General features: G+C 57.2%; 2 protein-coding genes across 2 annotated transcripts; one reads left to right on the top strand and one right to left on the bottom strand.

The window, feature by feature from the left end:
- Positions 1–554: 554 nt before the first annotated feature.
- Positions 555–6,275, top strand: VOLCADRAFT_92436 (uncharacterized protein; the record flags this gene model as incomplete). Its single annotated transcript, XM_002951895.1, has 7 exons — positions 555–791; positions 1,158–1,624; positions 1,742–3,315; positions 3,916–4,071; positions 4,273–5,114; positions 5,392–5,448; positions 6,210–6,275. Coding segments are annotated over 7 exons (3,399 nt in total), but the record flags the coding sequence as incomplete, so codon positions are not given.
- VOLCADRAFT_121027 (uncharacterized protein) lies at positions 5,998–18,501 on the bottom strand (the record flags this gene model as incomplete). Its single annotated transcript, XM_002951802.1, has 18 exons — positions 5,998–8,751; positions 9,045–9,123; positions 9,346–9,443; positions 9,650–10,349; positions 10,625–10,650; positions 10,925–11,168; positions 11,351–11,479; positions 11,956–11,996; positions 12,278–12,442; positions 13,160–13,215; positions 13,490–13,565; positions 14,042–14,106; positions 15,748–15,830; positions 16,430–16,539; positions 17,061–17,189; positions 17,504–17,526; positions 17,599–17,717; positions 18,287–18,501. 18 exons carry the CDS (start codon positions 18,499–18,501, stop codon positions 7,429–7,431), a joined length of 3,681 nt encoding a protein of 1,226 aa, XP_002951848.1. The 3' UTR covers positions 5,998–7,428.
- Between the last annotated feature and the right edge of the window lie 855 nt (positions 18,502–19,356).

Raw genomic sequence — 19,356 nt, 5'->3', positions numbered from 1 at the left:
TCAAAGAACAGACAGGGTCAGATGTGGAATTGCTTTGCGAAGGACGGTGGATGAAAAGGATGGCGGACTGTCAGGAGGCAGCTTCATGCTGGGAAAATTTGCCAGACAGTCTATACGAGGTATATCACCAAGATTTGTGAAAATCGCAATGTTATGGTTGCTTCGAAAGCCTAACTGGATACTTCGCTCAGCAGCACGTCGCAGTTTTCCTTCCTCGCGTGGCGCTGGTAGCCTGTCGCCTGGTATGCCAGTCCTGGAGGAGACCCTTCACGCATGCCTTGAGGGAATTGTCTTTAGATTTACGTCTTTTTGGAGTACAGCCCCATGCAGCCGCCGTTACACGACGTGGCATTTCCTTCGCCCTCCCCACCATCCCGCTATCAGCCGACATGCCTTTGGAGTGGCATCACCTCACCGCCGCTATCGGCCCGTCCTTAACCTCCATAACTGTACGCGTCTCCTTTCTGCATGGATCGAAAGCGCTTGATGAGTCCTGTGCAGCCTCCTGTGCAGCTTGCTTTCGCTTCCTGGCCGCACATCCCCACTACCACCAGCAGCATCTGCAGCTCGTGATGCAGCAGCGGTATCTCCTACCCCCCATAGTGATCGACACGCTCAGCAGCCAGCTCGGTCGCCTGCGCCGCCTGCGGCTCGTGCGTTGCTATTTGACGGAGCAGATAGCTGCCTCCCTGGGCGCCATGGCGCAGCTCCGCCACCTGTGCATCGCGCAGGCCAGCCTGGCAGCCCTGCCGCAGCTGCTTCTGCACGCAGTCCATTTGGAGCATATCCACGTAAGGACCCCGCCACCCTTGCGGCGGCAGTGTTCGCGCCGCAGTCGTTACCCTGGTCCCAGTGCGCGATGGTTTGGCCTCCACGTCTGCCGTTGCCGTATTACCGGCAGGCAGTATGGTCGCGCCGTACTGCTCTGCTGACAGCTGGGCGGCCTGTGTGGGTAAATACCCATCTCAACAACCCCACTCCGCACCCCGTCTGTTTTCTTAAAGCATTGCTTTCAGGGCTCTAAAGGGCCCAAATGCGCTCTGGGGGGCGGGGCCCGATGGGCCGATAGCGGTGGCGATAAGTAGAAGCCCAAGACGCTACCGGCATATCACAGCGCGCCTCACGACGGCGGCCCCCTTGTTTCTCCTCTTCTGCAGGTCCATGGCTATCACTGCGTGTTTACCGACGACAAAAAAGCCTACATGCGAGCTGTGTGGAAGGCCGCGTCGGAGCTGGTGGATCTCAGCAGCGTGGGCTTCGGCCGGCCATTGGAAAAGCGCCCCGCCGCCGCGGCCGCCGCCGTTCTTGGCAGTAGCACCGACGCTGCCGCCGCCACCGGAGCGGAGGGCGCTGGCATTGGCAGGAGATTGCAGTGCCTGGCGGTCTCCCTACACTACCTGGAGAATGACGCCGTACTGGACGAGTCGGAACTAGACGAGTTCGAGCCGGACGCCGAGCAGTGGCAGATCCGGTACGACAGGTGGTCGTACTTGGATGAGCGCAAGGGATTCCTGGGCGGCGGCAGCGGCGGCGGCCAGACAACTGGCGCCCCGCCGCCATGCTACTGCGTTAGCGGCGGCTGCTATCGCGACCCACATGGGGCGCCTGACGTGGGCGCCAGGAGGTCGGCAGCGGCGGCGGTGACGCGGCATGAAATCTATGCTGGCGGCGGTAGCGGCGGTACTTCGCTGTGTGCAGCAGCGCTGGTCGGTATCCGTTGTGACTGCTGCTGCTGCTGCAGCAGCAGTGGCGGCGGTAGCGGAATGCGGCTGCCGCCAACCCCGCTACAGCCATCGTCAAGCGTGCCTACAGTTCCCCCGTCTGAACACGGGGTGAGCAGCGCAAAGGCAGCCCGAATCGCCGCCGCAGCTGTAGCATCCACCGCGACGGCAACGGACGCAGGTTTTACAGCTGCAGTCGCTCCGAGCTTCCCGGCGGCGGCGGCGACGACGGCGACGCCTCCGCCGCCCCGGGCGGACCAGGCGCTTGTAGCGCGGAGCTTGGCAGCAGCGCCGGGGCTACAGTTGCTCATGTCCGATAAGCGGACCGTGCAGCTACTGCCGTACGGGCAAGTCCTTTCGGAAATCTCGAAGCCTTCGTGGAGCCACTTGCAGTACGTTCAGTTGGAGCTGGTGTCAGGGCCGGCGCCGCCACCGCCGCCGCCTTGGCGTCGGAAGCTGGGGATCGTCGCCGCGGCGACGTCAGCGACCAACGCTGATGCCACTGCGACGGCAGCTACTCCAACGGCTGCAGCCAGCGGAGACCTGCGCGTCGCTGGCGCTAGCAGTACGGCACGGAACGGCATGGGACATGTCTTCCCAGGCTGGTGCTCAGCAGGGCTGCGCGAACCATCGGACAGGTACGAGGGGTCGCAGCAGCAGCAGCAGCAGCAGATGCGGAACCATGGGTCATTAGCCCCTCCTGCAGTTGCCGGGAATGCCGGTGGCGGTGACGGCGGCGACGATGGCGATGGCGATGCCGAAGTCGGCCCCGTTGCCGCGCCGGCTGTGACCTTAACTTTGGAGGCGTTGAATCAGCTATCCGCCCTGAGGGGCCTGTGGCTTGATCCTGGGCAGTGTGGAGCGGAGGGCGGGTGGGAGGAGGAGGGGGAGGAGGAGGAGGGGGAGGAGGAGGAGGGGGAGGAGGAGGAGGGGGAGGAGGGGGAGGAGGAGAAGGAGGAGGAGGGGGAGGAGGAGAAGGAGGAGGAGGGGGAGGAGGAGAAGGAGGAGGAGAAGGAGGAGGAGGAGGAGGAGGACGGGGAGGAGGAAGAGGAGGACGTGGAGACGGATTGGGGCGACGAGGACCACGACGGGCAACCATGCTCGAGGTTGGAAGCGCACGCATCGACAGCAGCGAGGACAGGGACAGGAAACGGCGGAGGCGACGCGGCTGCATGGCCTCGTCGTCGTCGGCGGCGGCGGCGGCGGCGGCGCTGGGTTCGGATCGGCGACATTTGGACGAGACTTCATGAGCCGCCGCCGCCGCCATTGATAACCCCGGGTTCCGTCGCGGCTTCTGGCGCTGCCGTAAAGCTGCCCGTACAAGATGTCGCTGCCCATGCCGCGCTGCTGACATCACTCACGAGGCTGCGATCTCTGGCGCTAGGGCGGCGGCAGCCCCCGTCAGCAAATCGACGTAAATCCTTTTTAGGCATCGGCGACGACACAGCGGAGCTGCTGTCGCGCCTCGCGGGCCTTAATAAGCTTCACCTCTACGCCGCGTACACGCTGCCTCTGGGCGGCGTCAGAGACGATGTTGGTCAAATGTCGTACAGCTCCTACGCGGCGACGGCGGCGGGTGGGTCGGCGGCGTCAGGTGCGGCGTTCACCGGCCCGGCGACGGCGGGGCACAGCTTGGTGGAGGTCGCGGCACCGGGGCCTGGTACACCCAGCTGCGGTGGGCTGGACGGGGGATTGCCGCCGCAGCCGCCGTCGCCGTCACCGTCGCCGTCGCTGTCGACGAGCTTGCCGCCGCGACTGGCACCGCTGGGGTCCCTTACAGCTCTACAACGGTTGGCGCTGCACTTTAGCAACCCGCTTGGCCGACCCGCTGTCGTACCTCACACAGCCCTGTCCGCCAGCCTGACGTCACTGTCACTGTACGGCGTAGTACTTGTACCGCCAGCTATGACCGCACCTGGAGTGGCGACGGTAGCTTCTGGTTTCGTGAGCGACGTGAGCGACGGCGCAGCAGCAGCAGCAGCAGCTTCCGCGGCGGCGGCGGCGGCGGCGGCGGCGGCGTCGTCATCGCTGCATCCGGCGGGGAGCATGTCGCGCCTGAGTCGGCTCCGAGAGCTTTCGCTGTCATCGTCGTACATCGCCGGAACGAGCCTCCTCGGCTGTGGGCAGTGCCTTCGTGTCTTGAGCCTCAAGGACAGCGGTGTGAGTTGGTCCGTCGGTACGGAATCCTCATCAGCGGCGGCGGCGGCGGCGGCAGCCGTCGTCAAGGAACTGCCACCGTCATCCCAGGAACGCGACCTTGTGGCGTTGTTGCGCACGTGGCATGCCGTACAGACGCTGCGCGTGCACGGCTCCACGATGACGTCAAAGGATGTCCAGCTGCCAAATGAAGGTAGGTACGAATGTATCCTTCGTGCGGTATAGTAAGTTGTGATGGGGGTTGCATATACCGTTGGAAGCCGTTGGCCGGTTGGCGAGTTACTGTGATTCAACCCTCTTCGGCGCTCCGCCCGCCCGCCGTGGTGTTAATGGTGAAAGGGATCTCTCGGGGCTTTGAAATGCCATGATGACGTCATGCCGTGTTCACTTGCAGCCCATTGCCTGGACTGGTATTCAACAGCCGGGCTCCGCGCCATCGTAACATGCCTCCCGGGACTACGTCAGCTGGACCTTGCGCCGATGCCGTCACCGTACAGTCCTGTGCTAACGTCACTTGGAGCCAGCGGCGGCCGCGCTGCGGCAGCGGCTACCGCCGTCGCGGCGGCGGCGCCGGCGGTGGCAGAGGCCCCCGCTGGCGATAGCCGCGGTACCGCATCAGCGACTCTGCTGCCGCCACCGCGACGTGATACAGACGAACCACTTTGCGGTATTGGAGATGTTGTTGAGGACAGGGCGGCGGCGGCGGCGGCGGCGCCGGGCCCTTCAAGTACGGCGGTGATCGCCCTCCCCTCTTGGCGGCTCACGAGCGCCGCCACCGCCGCTGGCGGAGTCGTACCCGCAGGCGGCGTGCCGGGTGCCGAAATTCAACGTCGCACGGAACACAGCGCAACCGACTCCGAATCCAGAACTGAATCCGGATCTGAATCGGAAAGCCAAGAGGACGCGGCTGATAAACTCGCCGGTACTGATACCAGTTCGTACGGCGGCGTACTGCGGCAGCAGCGCCGCCAGTGGCTGACGACGCTGCTCCGGCTGCTGTGCCGCCACGCGCGCCACCTCCATTCTCTGCGCATCAGCTGCACCGCCCCGGATGGCCGCGTCGCTGAGCGTTGGGCTCGTACCTCGACGGCGCTGTTGTCCCAGGGATTCACGCAGCTCGATTCCTTGAATTTACAGCTTGATTTGGAACCGAGCTTTCTACTTTCGGAGCCAAGCCCAGAGGGCGCAGCGCGCGATTGGTTGTGTCGGCTATGTGACGTCGCACAAGATTTGCAGGTACAGGGTATGACAGTACGAAGTACGACAGTTGGATGATGTGGGAGTACGAAAATGTACGGTAAATATGAAAGGACGATCAGGCACAGTTCACAGACCGGAGTAAAAACATTTTGCTCGAAAGTTTGCGCAAATGACTCGATTAAGATGCGGCCTGATGCTGGATTTGAATTGAACTGCTGCCCTGTTCCTTCTGGCAAGAAACAGCCAAGTATGGCGAGTTTCTATCCTGCCTGTAATCCTTTCCTTATCCTTTATCCTATCTTCTCTGCTCCAGGGAGCGATGCCGCACACGCTCGTGTCGGTGGCGCCTCATTGCCTGATGGTGTTGAGGGTGAGCGCAGCTGTACGGACGCTTAATCCGCAGGGCGAGATGCGTCGGTCATGAAAAGAGCACTTGATCACCGAGAAAAGCGGCTACTGCTACATTTCCTGTGCTACTGCTGCTACTGCTGCTGAGGGGGGCTGTACCCTGAGTCAGGGTCCCTGACGCGGCAGCTGAATATGGGAGCTGGGAGCTCTGGGGCCCCAAAACCCTTCTGCAGTCATTGGCTGTTGGCACCCTTTCCGCTTCTTATATTAGGGGATACCCCCCCGCCCCACCTCAGCCCAGCTGGGGGGCCGCGCCCGGGAAGCGCGTGTTAACGCAATGTCCATCACGACACGGGTGACACTGCGTATTAGCAGAGCTGCGTGTTTATGCGTGTGTGTGTGTGTGTGTGCATGTGGCACACACATTTTCTGACTTCCCTCTCGTCCTCCTTCTTGCCTTCCTTCCTGCCTGCTGCTGCTACCCCTGGTGCGAGGTGTAATGACGGGCGGCTCGTTCAAGCCGCCAGGTCGGCAGCAGTGGTTGTAATGCAGATGTGGAGTAATGAAAAGTAAAAATTCGTTTCACACTGAACCACAGATAAATAGGGTGACCGGACATCGGTGCCTGCTCTCATACCTAAAGCGGTTACCCTTGTTGTGTGCCAACCGAAGGTATGTCCGCTGAAGACACAACACACGGCGCCCTGGAGGAGGAGGAAACCACCGAGTCCTGTGGCCCGCCACCCGAGAACCGTAGGGTCCCCCCCACTGCTCCTCGCACAGCCATGCGACGCCACACCCAAGCCACACACCACACCTAGTCCTAGCCATGGACAGCAGCAGCAGTAGCAGAACTATAGCCGCCGCAGGAGTAACACCACCACCATCATCACCAGCACTACCACCAGCAGTAAAACTAGAGCCCAACCAAAAACCATGAGAGCTCTTGTTCCCTTGGTATCCGATCGGAATTAATCCATGTGAGTTTCAGTGCTACTGATTACGGACATGACCATACGACGACGTGCCGTACTTCATGTTGTACCCGACCTGCACTGTCAGCATGAACACCAACCATCCGCTCGTACACACGATGGCATGCTCTAATAAATTACGACGCAAGTGACTTCCTCCCATTTCTATTCCTCTTCGGGCGTCATCGTATGAATGTCCACACATGCTGCCTCCTCCCCCCGAACAAAGACACACAACTGTACAAATGATACTTAAGATGACAACAGAAATAAGAAGCAACTGCATGGACAGGAATAGCAAAAGACAAAAAAAATGCTTGGCAATTATACTACTGAACGGTAGTAGGACACCTGTTTAATTGCCACTGCTACCGTCTCAAACAGAAGAAACCATCTTCCCCGTGGCCATCATCATCACCATCAACATGAACACCTTCAACACCAACACCTCCAACAACCTCCACGGCCTAAACTCAGAAGCCATACCACTCGATCAATCAGTCTGTCTGTGGACGTCCAGTGGACGGCCGTTAGAAGCCGCCGGCCCTCTAAGCTGCCTTCAAGCCATCACAAGCCATCATTCCCTGCCATCATTCCCTGCCACGTCACACACACCCGATAACATATTACACATGTGATCGGGGTGGCATTGGACGAGCCCGACGGTATAGCGGAGGACAGCGGAGCCCACCTGCTCTCGGCTTGACACCCCCAGCGGCTCCACACTCTCCCTCCCCAAGCCCATCTTTCGCTCTGTCCACACGAAAAGGACGAAGAAGAAAACTCCTTCCGAGCGCCCCGCGAGGAACCCTTGAAAACACAAACCTCCAATGCCCTGGCTTCGGACGTGAAAAGAGATCTTTTCTGCCTCCCTGGAGTCTCCACCAGTTTCGGCTTCCCTCAACCCCCTCGTCACCCCACTACCTACCCCGCCCCATCTGCACACCTACCTGCATACCTGCCTGGACAGAAAAGGCAACGTAAAGCAAGCGCACAGACACAAAGGGCTACACATCGCATACATCGTCTTACATGGAGTTCGTACGAGCAAGCTCGTACTCTCCTGGTCGTGCTACAGCCCCGCCGGCGCCGTTGCCTTTGCTACTGGACGCCGTCCCTCGACCAAGGCCGTGACCTAGGCCAAGACTTAGTAGCGGCAGGGTGGCGCCGTCGCGCTCCAGGGATGCTCTCACGGTGGCGGTGCCGCCGCCACCTCCTGGACGTCCTCCGCGCGGCAAGCCCGCTGCGATGGCTCCCAGCTGACTGGTGTTGCCCGCCAGGTGACCGACTACCAGACGCGACGGCGCCGGCAACGACGAGGCGGCGGCAGCGGTGGCGGATCGGCCGCCTGCTGTGCGGCCTGCCGCCGTGCCGCCACCGCCAATGTGTATCGGCAAGGCAGGTGGCAGGCTGCTGTACCCGGGACGCGTGACATGCGGCACATTAACAGCTGCGCCGCCGCTGAGTTCTCCACCCGCTCCTCCGCCTCCGCCTCCGCCAAAAAGCCACTGACCCACTCCGCTAAGCGTCAGGCCACCTCCACCTCCGCCGCCTCCGCCTCCGCCAACAGCGCTACTTACGGCCGCTACAGAAGCCCTCCCAGCCCCGCCGCCGCCGCCGTCGCCGCTTACGGCGACCGTCGCATTGGACATGCTCGACAAGAAGTTACCTGACGCTGTCCGCCTATGGCGCGTCAGCGGAGCTGAGGTAACGGAGGCGACGTTGCCGCCCGTCGCGGCAGCGGCGGTGTTCGCAGTGGCGGCGGGGGTGCTACCGAGCGGCGCTGTTATCGCCTGCGGCGGCACCGCCGCTGCACCAAGGATCGCTTGCAGGAACGCCGGCCGGCGGAAAGCGGCGGCGCCGCTGCCAATTCCCCCACCGCCGCCACCACCGCCACCACCTCCTCCTCCAGCTAACGCGGACACGGATGGGCCTATTGCCGCCGCCGCCGCCGGCCCCGAAACCAGGCTTACATTACCGAGTGAGTGAACACTGGAGGAATGGGCGAGCCCGCTGGCGCCCGTCGCCACCGCCGCCACTGCTGCGGCTCCGCCGCTGCCGCCGCCAGCGACATGTCCCTGAGGTCCAGCAGCCGCCCCTGGAGCTTGTCGAGTAGCAGTGCCTGCCACAGGCGATCCCGCTGCTGCTACTGCTGCTGCTGTCGCTGTTCCTGGCTGCGACAAGGACTGTTGCTGTGTTTGCTGTTGTTGTTGTTGTTGTTGTTGTGATGGTGGTGGTGGTGGCGGTGCAGCAGGCAGCTCTTTTGCGCTGTTCCTGAGGCGCATGCTGCTGCTGATCCTCGTCAGGTGGTGGTTGGAGCCGTCGCGGCCGCTGAAGAGGCCCAATACCACCTGCGAAAAGGTAGTAGAGAGTCACAGGCGGGAAGTCAGGTGGCTGTTAGCTGGTTGATGGTTAATCGGTATGTGTGTGTCTGTGTATCTTAAATGTGTGTGCCTCAGCTTGAGGTTAGCAAACGAGCCTCTTTGCTATAGAGTCCGCGCATGTCAGCCAGCCAGCCAGCGAACCAAAAACGGATCCGGATCCTGCACATCCTCTTCAAACCACTTCAAACCATTTCAAACCATTTCAACAAACCACTTCAAACCATTTCAAACCACTTCAGACAACTCACGCACTCATTCACCTGCAGCCTCTCCGGCAGCGCCATGCTCATCTCCTGTCGGGCGTCCATGGCCGGCTTGGACTTCTCATTGTCCAGGTACCTGGGCGAGGACAAGCATGAGCAGCAGCAGGAGGAGAAGGAGAAGGAGGGGTAAGACGAGACGTAGAGGGGGAGAAGGAGGGCGAGAAGGTGACGTTGTAAGGCCGGAGGGTTGCGAGGCCGGTTGGAGAGGTGGAGAGGTGAAGCTAGCCGTCAACCTCTCCAGCGCGGGGCTACCAACCACCCAACGGCCCAACTGACAGACCGCAAATGAACCGCTTACTGGTCCGTTTCGTCCATGATCTCGAAACGCAAGAGCTCCTCGATGACGTCCTCAATAGTGATGATGCCAATGGGCTGTCCCGGCAACACCCCATGGTCCTGTTTAGGCAACAATATAAAAAATACAGTAAGAAATATAGTCTGGAATAAAATAAGAGCGCACGGGAAGCACATTCACATCGTTCGCCGCATTTATCGCAGCAGTGGGCAGAGGTTGAGACAATTACCACCGTGAACCGCAATTATCATCGCAATTATCTCTAATTTCATCCCTCAGCAGCTCCCGCCAAAATCATAACTCTCACCTCCAATTGATCTTCCAGCGCCTCAATGGCCTCGATCAAGGGCGCGTTGTCCGACCATGTCGACGAGCCCGTCCGCATGTGCGAATGGGGGTCGTCGCTACTGCTGCTACTGCTGCTCGAAGAAGAGCTACTGCTGCTACTACGGCTGCTACTGCTGCTACTATCGCTGCTGCGTCGGCTGCGGCTGCGGCGTCTGCCACGTCGGTTGTTACTGCCACGTCCGTGGCTGCTGCCGTCACGATTGTTGTCTCTTTCTCTCTGCTTCTCCCTTTCCTTATTCTCGCGGTCGCGAGTTCGACCCCCAGCGCGATCTTTCTTTTCGTGTCCGTGATGCTGTTCGCCGTGATGGCTGTGGTGGTGGTTGCTGTACTCGCCTGCAGCTCCCCCATTACCGCCATCACCACCACCACCACCACTACCACCACCATCACCACCACCACCACCACTACCACCACCATTACCACCACCACCACCACTCCCACCTCGATCCTTATTCCCGTGGTGGTGATGAGTGCCCAAAACAAAGGATTTAACCGTTTTGAGGCTGAACGTGCTGGGGCGGATGAGGCTGCTGCTGCCGCCGCCGCCGTTGCTGCCGCCGCCGCCAGGCCAAGGCGACACGGTGCCGTCCGGGTTAGCTCCAGGGGCCCCTGCCGCTGCCGCTTCCGCTTCCGCCAGTGCGGGGCTGTCTGTGTAGCAGCTGATGCGAGCAACCGGGAGCTGCACTCCAAGAAGAGGGTGTACGATTGAAATTAAGTATAAAGGGACGGGTGAGGGGACGGGTGGGGGGACGGGTGAGGGGACGGGTGAGGGGACGGGTGAGCGGACGGGTGAGCGGACGGGTGAGGGGACGGGTGAGGGGACGGGTGGGGGGACGGGTGAGCGGACGGGTGAGCGGACGGAGTGAGGGGAAAGACGAACCACACACGATAGAAGCTGCTGCCAGGGCAGGAGTGTATGAAACGTAGAACTGACCGAAAGGCGTCCGTGGCGACCGCGACCTGAGTGAGGGGACGGGTGAGGGGACGGGTGAGGGGACGAGTGAGGGAACGGAGTGAAGGAACTCTCTGGAGGAGGAGGAAGAGGGACCCAACCGTAGAGAAATCCTCCCACCCAAAACACGAGCACACCCAGACATGCCGCCAACTGCAACCCTTGTCCACCCGTGCGTGAAACCCACAGTCTCTTCCCCCATCTCCCTCTCCTCCTTCTCCCTCTCCCCCCCCACCCTCTCCTCCACCCTCTCCCTTTCCTTCCTCTCTCCCACCCTCTCACCTTCCCCAGTCCGAGCTCAATGGATGACTCCCCCTCATCATCTATCGGTAACGTTGCCACCGCCGCTGCCTCACTCCTCACGGCCGTACTCCCCGCCGCCGCCAAGACCACCGCCGCGTCCGACATCTCCACATGCAATGGCACCAGACGCTGCCGCTCATCTACACTCGGCGGCGTACTGAGCCGACCGCTGGAGGTGCTACTGCTACTGCTGCTGCTACTGCTGCTGCTACTTGAAGAGCTCCTTCAAAGAGGAAGTAGAATTGGGAGATGCGCGGTGAGAGCAGCGAATGCGGGGCGAGATGGGGGGTTCAGTAAATTCAACGATAGGAATGAAGCATGGTAGAAGGTAAGGAACTGTTTAAGACTGTCGTGATTGTCGTACAGGTCATATCTCGCGCTTAAATGGTATATCATGTATCGGACCTGTCGGGCGCAACCTCGTCAAGAATCTCCTCCAGCTGTTCCTCGTCTGGTTGGACTAGCACGACCATATGTGTACGACCGATGGCAAAAAGCTTGAGCATGTCGTACATCGCCGTAGCGGCGCTCACCCTGATATGGGTATTGTTGTATATTCGCAGGGAAGCGCCCGTACATCGAAAAGACGCATCGACACACAGTACGCCAAAAAGCAAAAAGCAAACACGAAGACATGAATAACATAAAAAAGTCAGGAGTCATACCATATGCAGGTCGACCAGAAAGGTACTAGGGTACAGCAAAAAACATCATTTCAAAGCAAAGCAAAAAAATACCGAAAGGAAAGAAGACCGCGAAGAAGACCGCGAAATAAAGTGGCGACGGCGGGACCGCGAGCTAACGACTCCATCAACCCCGAGATCTTGTGCCCCTTGCGGATGTGTGCTGCGCTGCTGAGGATGTGGGAGCTCTAAGCTCCCCATACCTACCTACCTACCTACCTACCTAGCCACCTCTTCCCCGCGCTTCTCAAACCCTAGGGATCTACTCTGTTGTGCATTTGCATCTTTAAATCTGCGTGCCATAACGAAGAATTCGTATTGCCGTACCTGGGTATCGTACGCATTTTGAGCGATGACACGGGTACGTCCTGTGGCACGCAGTGTTTACAAACAGACAGACAGACAGACAAATGCGTTGGAATTAGTAATTTTGATTGTATTATTTGAGGTTGGTCTGCCTGCCCGTTTACTTCGGCCTCTATCCGTTATCAGCCCATCACCCTGAAGTCTTTTCACACCATGACCGATACGCCCGCCCCCATCCCCCCACCCTTCGTTACTTCCTGCGCATCAGTCTTTCCTTGGCAGCAGCTTCACTCGCTCGTGGTTCGTCATCCCCCCACCCTTCCCCCCTCCAAACCCTCCTTACCTGACCTCCCTTCCGTACATGACTCAGCAGCTCCTTCACCAGCACCAGCCCCACTATGTCGTGACGGTCCGTACCCCGGTGTACGGGAATACGACTGTGGCCGCTCTCCAGCACCGCCTCCACCACCGCGTCATTAAGAGTCTCGTCCAAACTCAACATAAACACCTGGGGGCCCGGGGGGATATCGGGGGGGGGATATCGAGAGTTGGTTGCAGCCCCTGCTGTTGATGCTGCACGCTAGTTAGCAGTTCATTGTGTACCCGCCCCTGCTGCTGGCGGGCTTCCACTTCTCCAGTGCCGCCTCAAAGGGGAACGTGTGCTGGTCGTAAAGGTCTTGCGTGAGCGTGCGCACACCCAGTGCCAGGGGATGCTTGTCCTTCTTCTCCAGCCACACGCCGTCGCTCTGCCCCTTGACGACCCGACCACAGACGCAGCGGGTCGACGTGTGAATCAGAAGGTACTAGGACGAGACGGATGGGCACTGCATCAGGAGTATATCGTAAGGAGTCAGTCACCAGCCAGTAGTGACTTGGCCAGTAGCCACGGAGGGTCGTGGAGAGGGAACAGGGGAGCGAGGCGGGGAGGTCCCCTAGGGACGCCGCCTTTGTATATGTGTATATATGTATATATGTGTATATATGTGTATATATGTGTATATATGTGTATATATGTGTATATATGTGTATACATGTGTGTATATGTACGTATATATGTATATATGTATATATGTATATATGTATATATGTATATACATATTCGTGTGTGTGCCTGCGGCCCTTCCTTACCCTTAACCCCCCTAACCCCCGCCTCGCACCCAACTCACATCCCCTCCCGAACCACCTACCCACCTACCCACCCACCCACCCACCCCACCGGCCCTACCTTGTCCAGCGGGGTCATGGAGCGAAAGGCAATCTTGTGTGTGAGGTCCAAAGCACCTTTGAGTGGGGGAGAGAGTGGCGGGGGATGAGGGGGAGGGGGTAAGGGGTTGGAAGCGATGCAAGAGGGTGGGGGGACTACGGAGTAGAGGTACAAGTGGTGTAACCACGCGCGTCGTCTTGAAGTGGGGATGTCCGGCATGGGGCCGGCGGCAGCGGAACGGAAGTCGCCATGCTGAGACGCCCTCCCCAGCGTCGTCCGCTTGCTAACTACACGTACGTACGTATGTATGTACGTATGTATGTATCGGCCACATTGGATTCTTTCTCGTACCTGTGATGACGTTGATTTCGTCCTTGGACAGCTTCCCGCCAAGTCCAGTCTCAGCGCCGTGCAGGTCCACCAGGGCCTGTGCAGGTAAATACGACAAATACGGTAAATACGATAAATACACATACATAAAGACATACACATTTGGGACAGCTAACACTCCCGCTGCGTGTTATAAAAAACAGCCGCTGTGTGTTTGTGTACAATGAACCTGTAACGGAGAAATGAACGAAGCTGAGGGGTCGCATCTGTGTGTGTGGGGGGGGGTTATGAAGGCATCTGATGAAGAGTGACGGTGAGGGCGAGGGAGAAAAAAACACCGTGCAGGTAAGCATGGCAGTGGCAGCACGATAATCACAGCAGGGTGAGAATATTCTGCTAAAGCGGCAGTAGCCACACTAAAGCGGCAGTAGCCACACTAAAGCGGCAGTAGCACATAACCCCCCCGGAAACCCCGCAGCCCCCACCCGCTTCCCATCCCCCCCTCGTTCGCCTTTGGACCGCAAATCCGCAAACGGGGATACGAACAAAACCCTCCTTTCCCCCCACACACACCTTAAGTTGTGTCCTCCTGAACAACGTGTGGTGCTCGGAGCCTAATAGGAAATCCAACAGCTTGCCTGCGTGCAAACGAGAGGGTAGGTAGGGGCACGGAGGGAGGAGCCATGGGCCCGGCGGCGGCGGCAAGATGTGCATTGTATGCAGTGCTCAACAGTATGCGAATCGCGCTAAATATTCAACATGTTGGCGGAAGTTGATGTTCAACCATTCTGGCAGTGAGGACATCTTGTTGGGTCTTGTGCAGGCAACCGCCGCTGCGATTCCCCATCCCCAACCCCCCCCACACACACGCACACAAACCCCCAACTCCGGGGGTGTAATAAGCACCCCACGATGTCTACTATTCCAACTCTTCAAGCAAGAGAGGACCATAAATCGACATTTTATCCACAAAGGTAGGATCTGCAAGTTTTGCGAACTCCAAGCCGTGGACGACAGCCATGGAGCAAATATTCTGTGCTTTTGTGCTGCCCGGCATGCATGCATGCAGCCAGCCCATGCGCGGGCTTTTTGTCGGGTTTCAGGTGGAACAGGCTATGAAGGATATGGAGGTAGCGGATGACCAGCGTAAGTTGGCAAACCCCTTATCCCAAGTATCTGTGGCTAAACAGGGAGGGGGGTCTCCAGTAGCAGACGCACTGTCAAGATAGTTTGTTAGTTTGGCATTATTATTTAGTGATAATATGTATTAACTTTCCTTGTGCGTTTTATCGGTATGTACATCTGTATGTATCGGACAGTCTACGGGCCCCTGTCCATTGGGTTCCCTCATCCGGGCTCCAGGTGTGTGTATGGCCCCCCCCTAGGTTACACCTTCGGAGGTGGTAACGCGGTGACTCCAGGAGGTGGTGTAGCACACACACATACATACGCACACAAGGTGTTGTAGCTGGCCGCTGGAAACGCCTCTCTAAGATGTTGACAGAGCGCCTTAGCGCGTATTCATAGACGATGTATATGCCATACTATACGGCAGCTACTACACACAATTTCTTAAAAACATTGCTACCCCCCCCCTCTACCCCCCTCTGGAGCTTCCCTCGGGTTCATGGCCCCGCGGGGGCTTCATTACGTCCCCATTATCATCCTCGCCTCAGGTCACGAACCAACAGAATGCTCAAGTCACGAGGGTCTCATTATTATACAACCTATGTAGGTGGTAGGGGCTAGGGGGTAGGGGGGAAGGGGTAGGGGCTAGGGGGGAAGGGGCTAGGGGGCTAGGGGGTAGGGGGAAAGACGAACCACACGCGATTGAAGCTGCTGCCAGGGCAAGATAGTAGCAAACGTAAAAACTGACCGAAAGGCGTCCGTGGTAGGGGGCTAGGGGTAGGGGGCTAGGGGGCTAGGGGCTAGGGGGTAGGGGGGAAGGGGCTAGGGGGTAGGGGCTTACTTGCAAGGTCTGGGGCCGCTTGAATGACTCAGGAGTGCGTGAGTGCTTTAGTGATGTGATCGCGTGCGCGATGTGGGCCGTGATGAAGGCGGTGGCGGATGGCGATGGTGCTTAGGGCTGTCTGGCGCCTGAGTGCATATTAGAGTGTCATCGTCACCGCCGCCGTTGTACTTCGGAGCTGCTGGCTCGGTGTGAGCGGTGTGAGCTGACTCCCTTTAAAGCTTCATCCCGTGTGGCATCATTCATCAACACATCGCCAACCTACGTCATCCCCTCCCCCGTTAGTGGTCCCGTCACCGTCAACCCGCACCTATTGGGTAGGCCAACGGGAAGGCGAGCACCATCATCGCACGCACCAGCCAAGTCAGGTTAGCCCCCACTGCCAGACCGAACCTGCGGGGGCGTTTGGTGCGTGTGCGATTTTCAATGGACTCAATGGATAAATGTACATAATAATTAATATGTATATGAACATATGTCCAACTGTATATGTCCAAATGTAAATATATTTATGCGACTGGAGGTCTTACTGGGCTCTTACTCTACTTCTGTTCCACTCGTTACTCCACCCGCCCCTTCAAGCGCCACAGCCCGCCTCCAGGGCCCCAGTCCCCAAACCTACCTACCTACCTACCTACCTACCTACCTATCTACCTATCTATCTATTTATCTACCTATCTATCTACCTATCTATCTACCTACCTATCTATCTACCTATCTATCTACCCATCTATCTACCTATCTATCTACCCATCTACCTACCTATCTATCTATCTATCTATCTATCTACCTATCGATATGTGCACACATGCACACATTTAGTTGAGTTAGACTAGGAAACAGGTTAAAGTTGATAGCCGGCACAGGAAGCAAATACAGGCGACAGAATCCCCCATGACACAGTGGGAAGCAGCGAGCGGAAAGTGAGACAGGCCGCACATACGGGAAACAGTCTTACAATGCCGTATGATATGTGCCGTACCATGCCGTACCTGGAGCAGACGGCCTGTGGGATTATTTCCCCGAAAAAGAGCACCGCAGTGACGGAGATGATGATGGCAGTAACGGGATCCATTATCTTGTCCAAAAAAATTGGCAACGCCTGGGGCGATATGGGTGTGTGTGTTTCGGGGTTCGAAGGGATTCTAGGTGGGTTGCGTGTGTGTATTCAAGCGTCTGTGGCTGCTGTAATATTTTGTGGTGCTAAACCGTGTGTCGTACAGGTGTGCGGCGAAATGTACGACAAAACGGATGCAGCACCTATTAAAATAGAAAACTACATCGGTAAATAAAAGGAAAACACAACACATGGTAAGCATAACACATTCCACCATCCCTTCAGCCAGGCCTACGCCCGTTCATTCATTCATCCATCCGCCCAACGCGTTGGTCAAACAGAAACACGAATAAATATTACGTACATACATACATAAATACGCTCGGCCCTCATTCCTAAAAACAGCCCTCTAACCTCGCAACTGTTGCTACTGCTGCTGCTAGGAAAAACTCGTGTTGCTAATTGCTACTGCTGCTGAAGAAGAAGTAACTCTTTCTCGGTCAATGCTGTTTCAACAGTTCGTTGATTTACCTCACTGCTCCTGCTTGCAGCCTTCCACGCCTTACCTCCATCGACGCAGCATTGCAGAGCAGCAACGTAACCAGCAAATAGTGTGCGTTCCGAATGACCGGCATAATGCGCGCCGCGTATACCTGCTCCCGGGGCCTGCCGCTCCGCTTCAGCACCTCCAACTCCTGACATGCATGCACGTGCGTGTTTTAAAAGATATCCCATCGAACCCCATGGTCATTGGACAATTCCCCCCGGAGGCAAGAGGGGAGGGGGAACGGTGCACGCGGGTTGGAGATGATTCAGGGGAAGAGGACTCCCCGAATTTGAGACAGATCAAAACGTGACCCAAGATGGGTTGGGCAAGAAAGCTGCAAAGCTGGGCCTGTGGTGGGGCAGAATTGGCGGGTGCTTGAGATGGATGCTACGGATTAGTCGTCTGGAGCTTTGTGCGCAACCACCTCCGCCCAATCAAAAGCTTGTAGTCCATCCATCTTACCACAACGTCGAGCGATAAAAGACCTGGGGATCGCAGACGAAAGGTGGTTACTCGAATGCAGCGTGCAGTATTCAGCGTCTCCCCAGAGGACTCACCAAGAGTAAGACCAGAACATAATCCAGAAATTACCACTAGTAGAATTGATACAAGAAGGTATATTACATTGAACTTATGCTCTTTCTCGCCCTTGCTATCGCCGTTGGATAGCAGGAATCTGTGGCCAAGGCCGAGCATCTGTCATATGCCAGTTGCAAATAAGCTATGAGTACGCAGCGTCTTATTTTAATTTCGGCACGTGACCTAGAATGTTCATGACGAAAGGTAGCCCTACTATAGATGCGATCGGTCAATTAATTGGTTGCCTGTTTGTAATATTTGTGGTTGCTAGCGGGCTAGCAACACGAGCGGCGTTGTCCTTGTTCATTTTCTAAGATAATAGCCAGTTCACATGCTACGTTACGTTGAAACTTTTTGGAAAAAGTGGTCGGTTCGGACGTGGTAACGGTACGTTACCGGTAAAGTGGACGAAAAGTCTAAAGTGACCAGGGGGGGGGGGGTCAATTTCGTCAAACGCTGACCCCTCGTACCGTTACTTGAAATGCGTCGCCAATTTCGCGAGTTATAACAAACGGCCAAGCCCAATCGCTTATAAAGACCACATACTTGACAAATTGTGCGCGCTTTGCACTCCGACTGAATTTCTAGTCACACCGCTGCAGTTTATTTTGGAAAATGAACAAGGACAACGCCGCTCCTGTTGCTCGCCCGCGCACGACCGCTTACATAGCCAATATGTAACCCATTGTAGTATCAGGGCTGAAGCCATCCGCGAAATGGCAAGTCGGCCGCACTTCCGGCGGCATGGGCCGCGCCGCGTCGGCCCACACGCTCAATCTCTGCCACTGAGCATTGAACATATCTTCAAGATTATCAAAAATTTCATCCAGCGCGACCGCTAGGGCAAACGCCACCGCGGCTCGCGCGGGATGCAGTGCCATTGCAGTAGGCAGGGCTGCCAATCACCCTTCAAATATATATTGCAATTCTAAGGGGATGTTCTGAAGTTTTGGCCATTGAAAAACATAAAATGGAGATGGTTTTACACAGCTCGCGCCAACGAATACAACGTCGTCGTAATGTCCCGTGTGAACTGGGTGACTTTCTCAGGGCCACTTTTACCTAAAAGTTTTCGCAACGTAACGTAGCATGTGAATCCAGTATAAACGGCAGCGGTGCGACAAGGAATGCGGTCGGAGTTCAATGCACGCACAAATTGTCAAATATGTGGTCTTTATAAGCGATTGGGCTTGGCCGTTTGCTATAACTCGCGAAATTGGCGACGCAATTCAGGTAACGGTACGAGGGGTCAACGTTTGACGAAATTCACCGTCCCCTACGTTACCGGTAACGTACCGTTACCATGCCCGAACCGACCACTTTTTCCAAAAAGTCTTAACGTAACGTAGCATGTAAACTAGCTATTACATGTACAAGGGATATTCTGTAAAGAAACATGCTGGAACATACCTGCCTAGGCAGCGAATTGTAGCTGCGGAACAGTTATTTGACGAGCATTGACCTAGGAGGTCGGAAGCTCTTCGCGCTGCTATACCGAACCACTAACCACAGCTTTATGCTAACATCCCCGACAAGATCTCACCTGATGATAACGCCTGTGGTGTTGCCTTTCGCACGACGGATTCAAAGGAGCTGTACACAACCGATTTCGTTACATGGTCTAACAGAGGCCATCAATCAAACCCACATACGCGGCCGTGCTAACTGGCCACTCCCTTGGTGCCAAACCTTTTGACCTCTTATGACATATACTGTAATACGAACCCAGCCCGAGT

Source organism: Volvox carteri (genome assembly GCF_000143455.1).
Source record: "Volvox carteri f. nagariensis unplaced genomic scaffold VOLCAscaffold_26, whole genome shotgun sequence".
Classification (NCBI taxonomy): Eukaryota; Viridiplantae; Chlorophyta; class Chlorophyceae; order Chlamydomonadales; family Volvocaceae; genus Volvox; species Volvox carteri.
The sequence above is the reverse complement of the archived record's forward strand: the minus strand, read 5'-3'. Positions and strand labels throughout refer to the sequence as shown.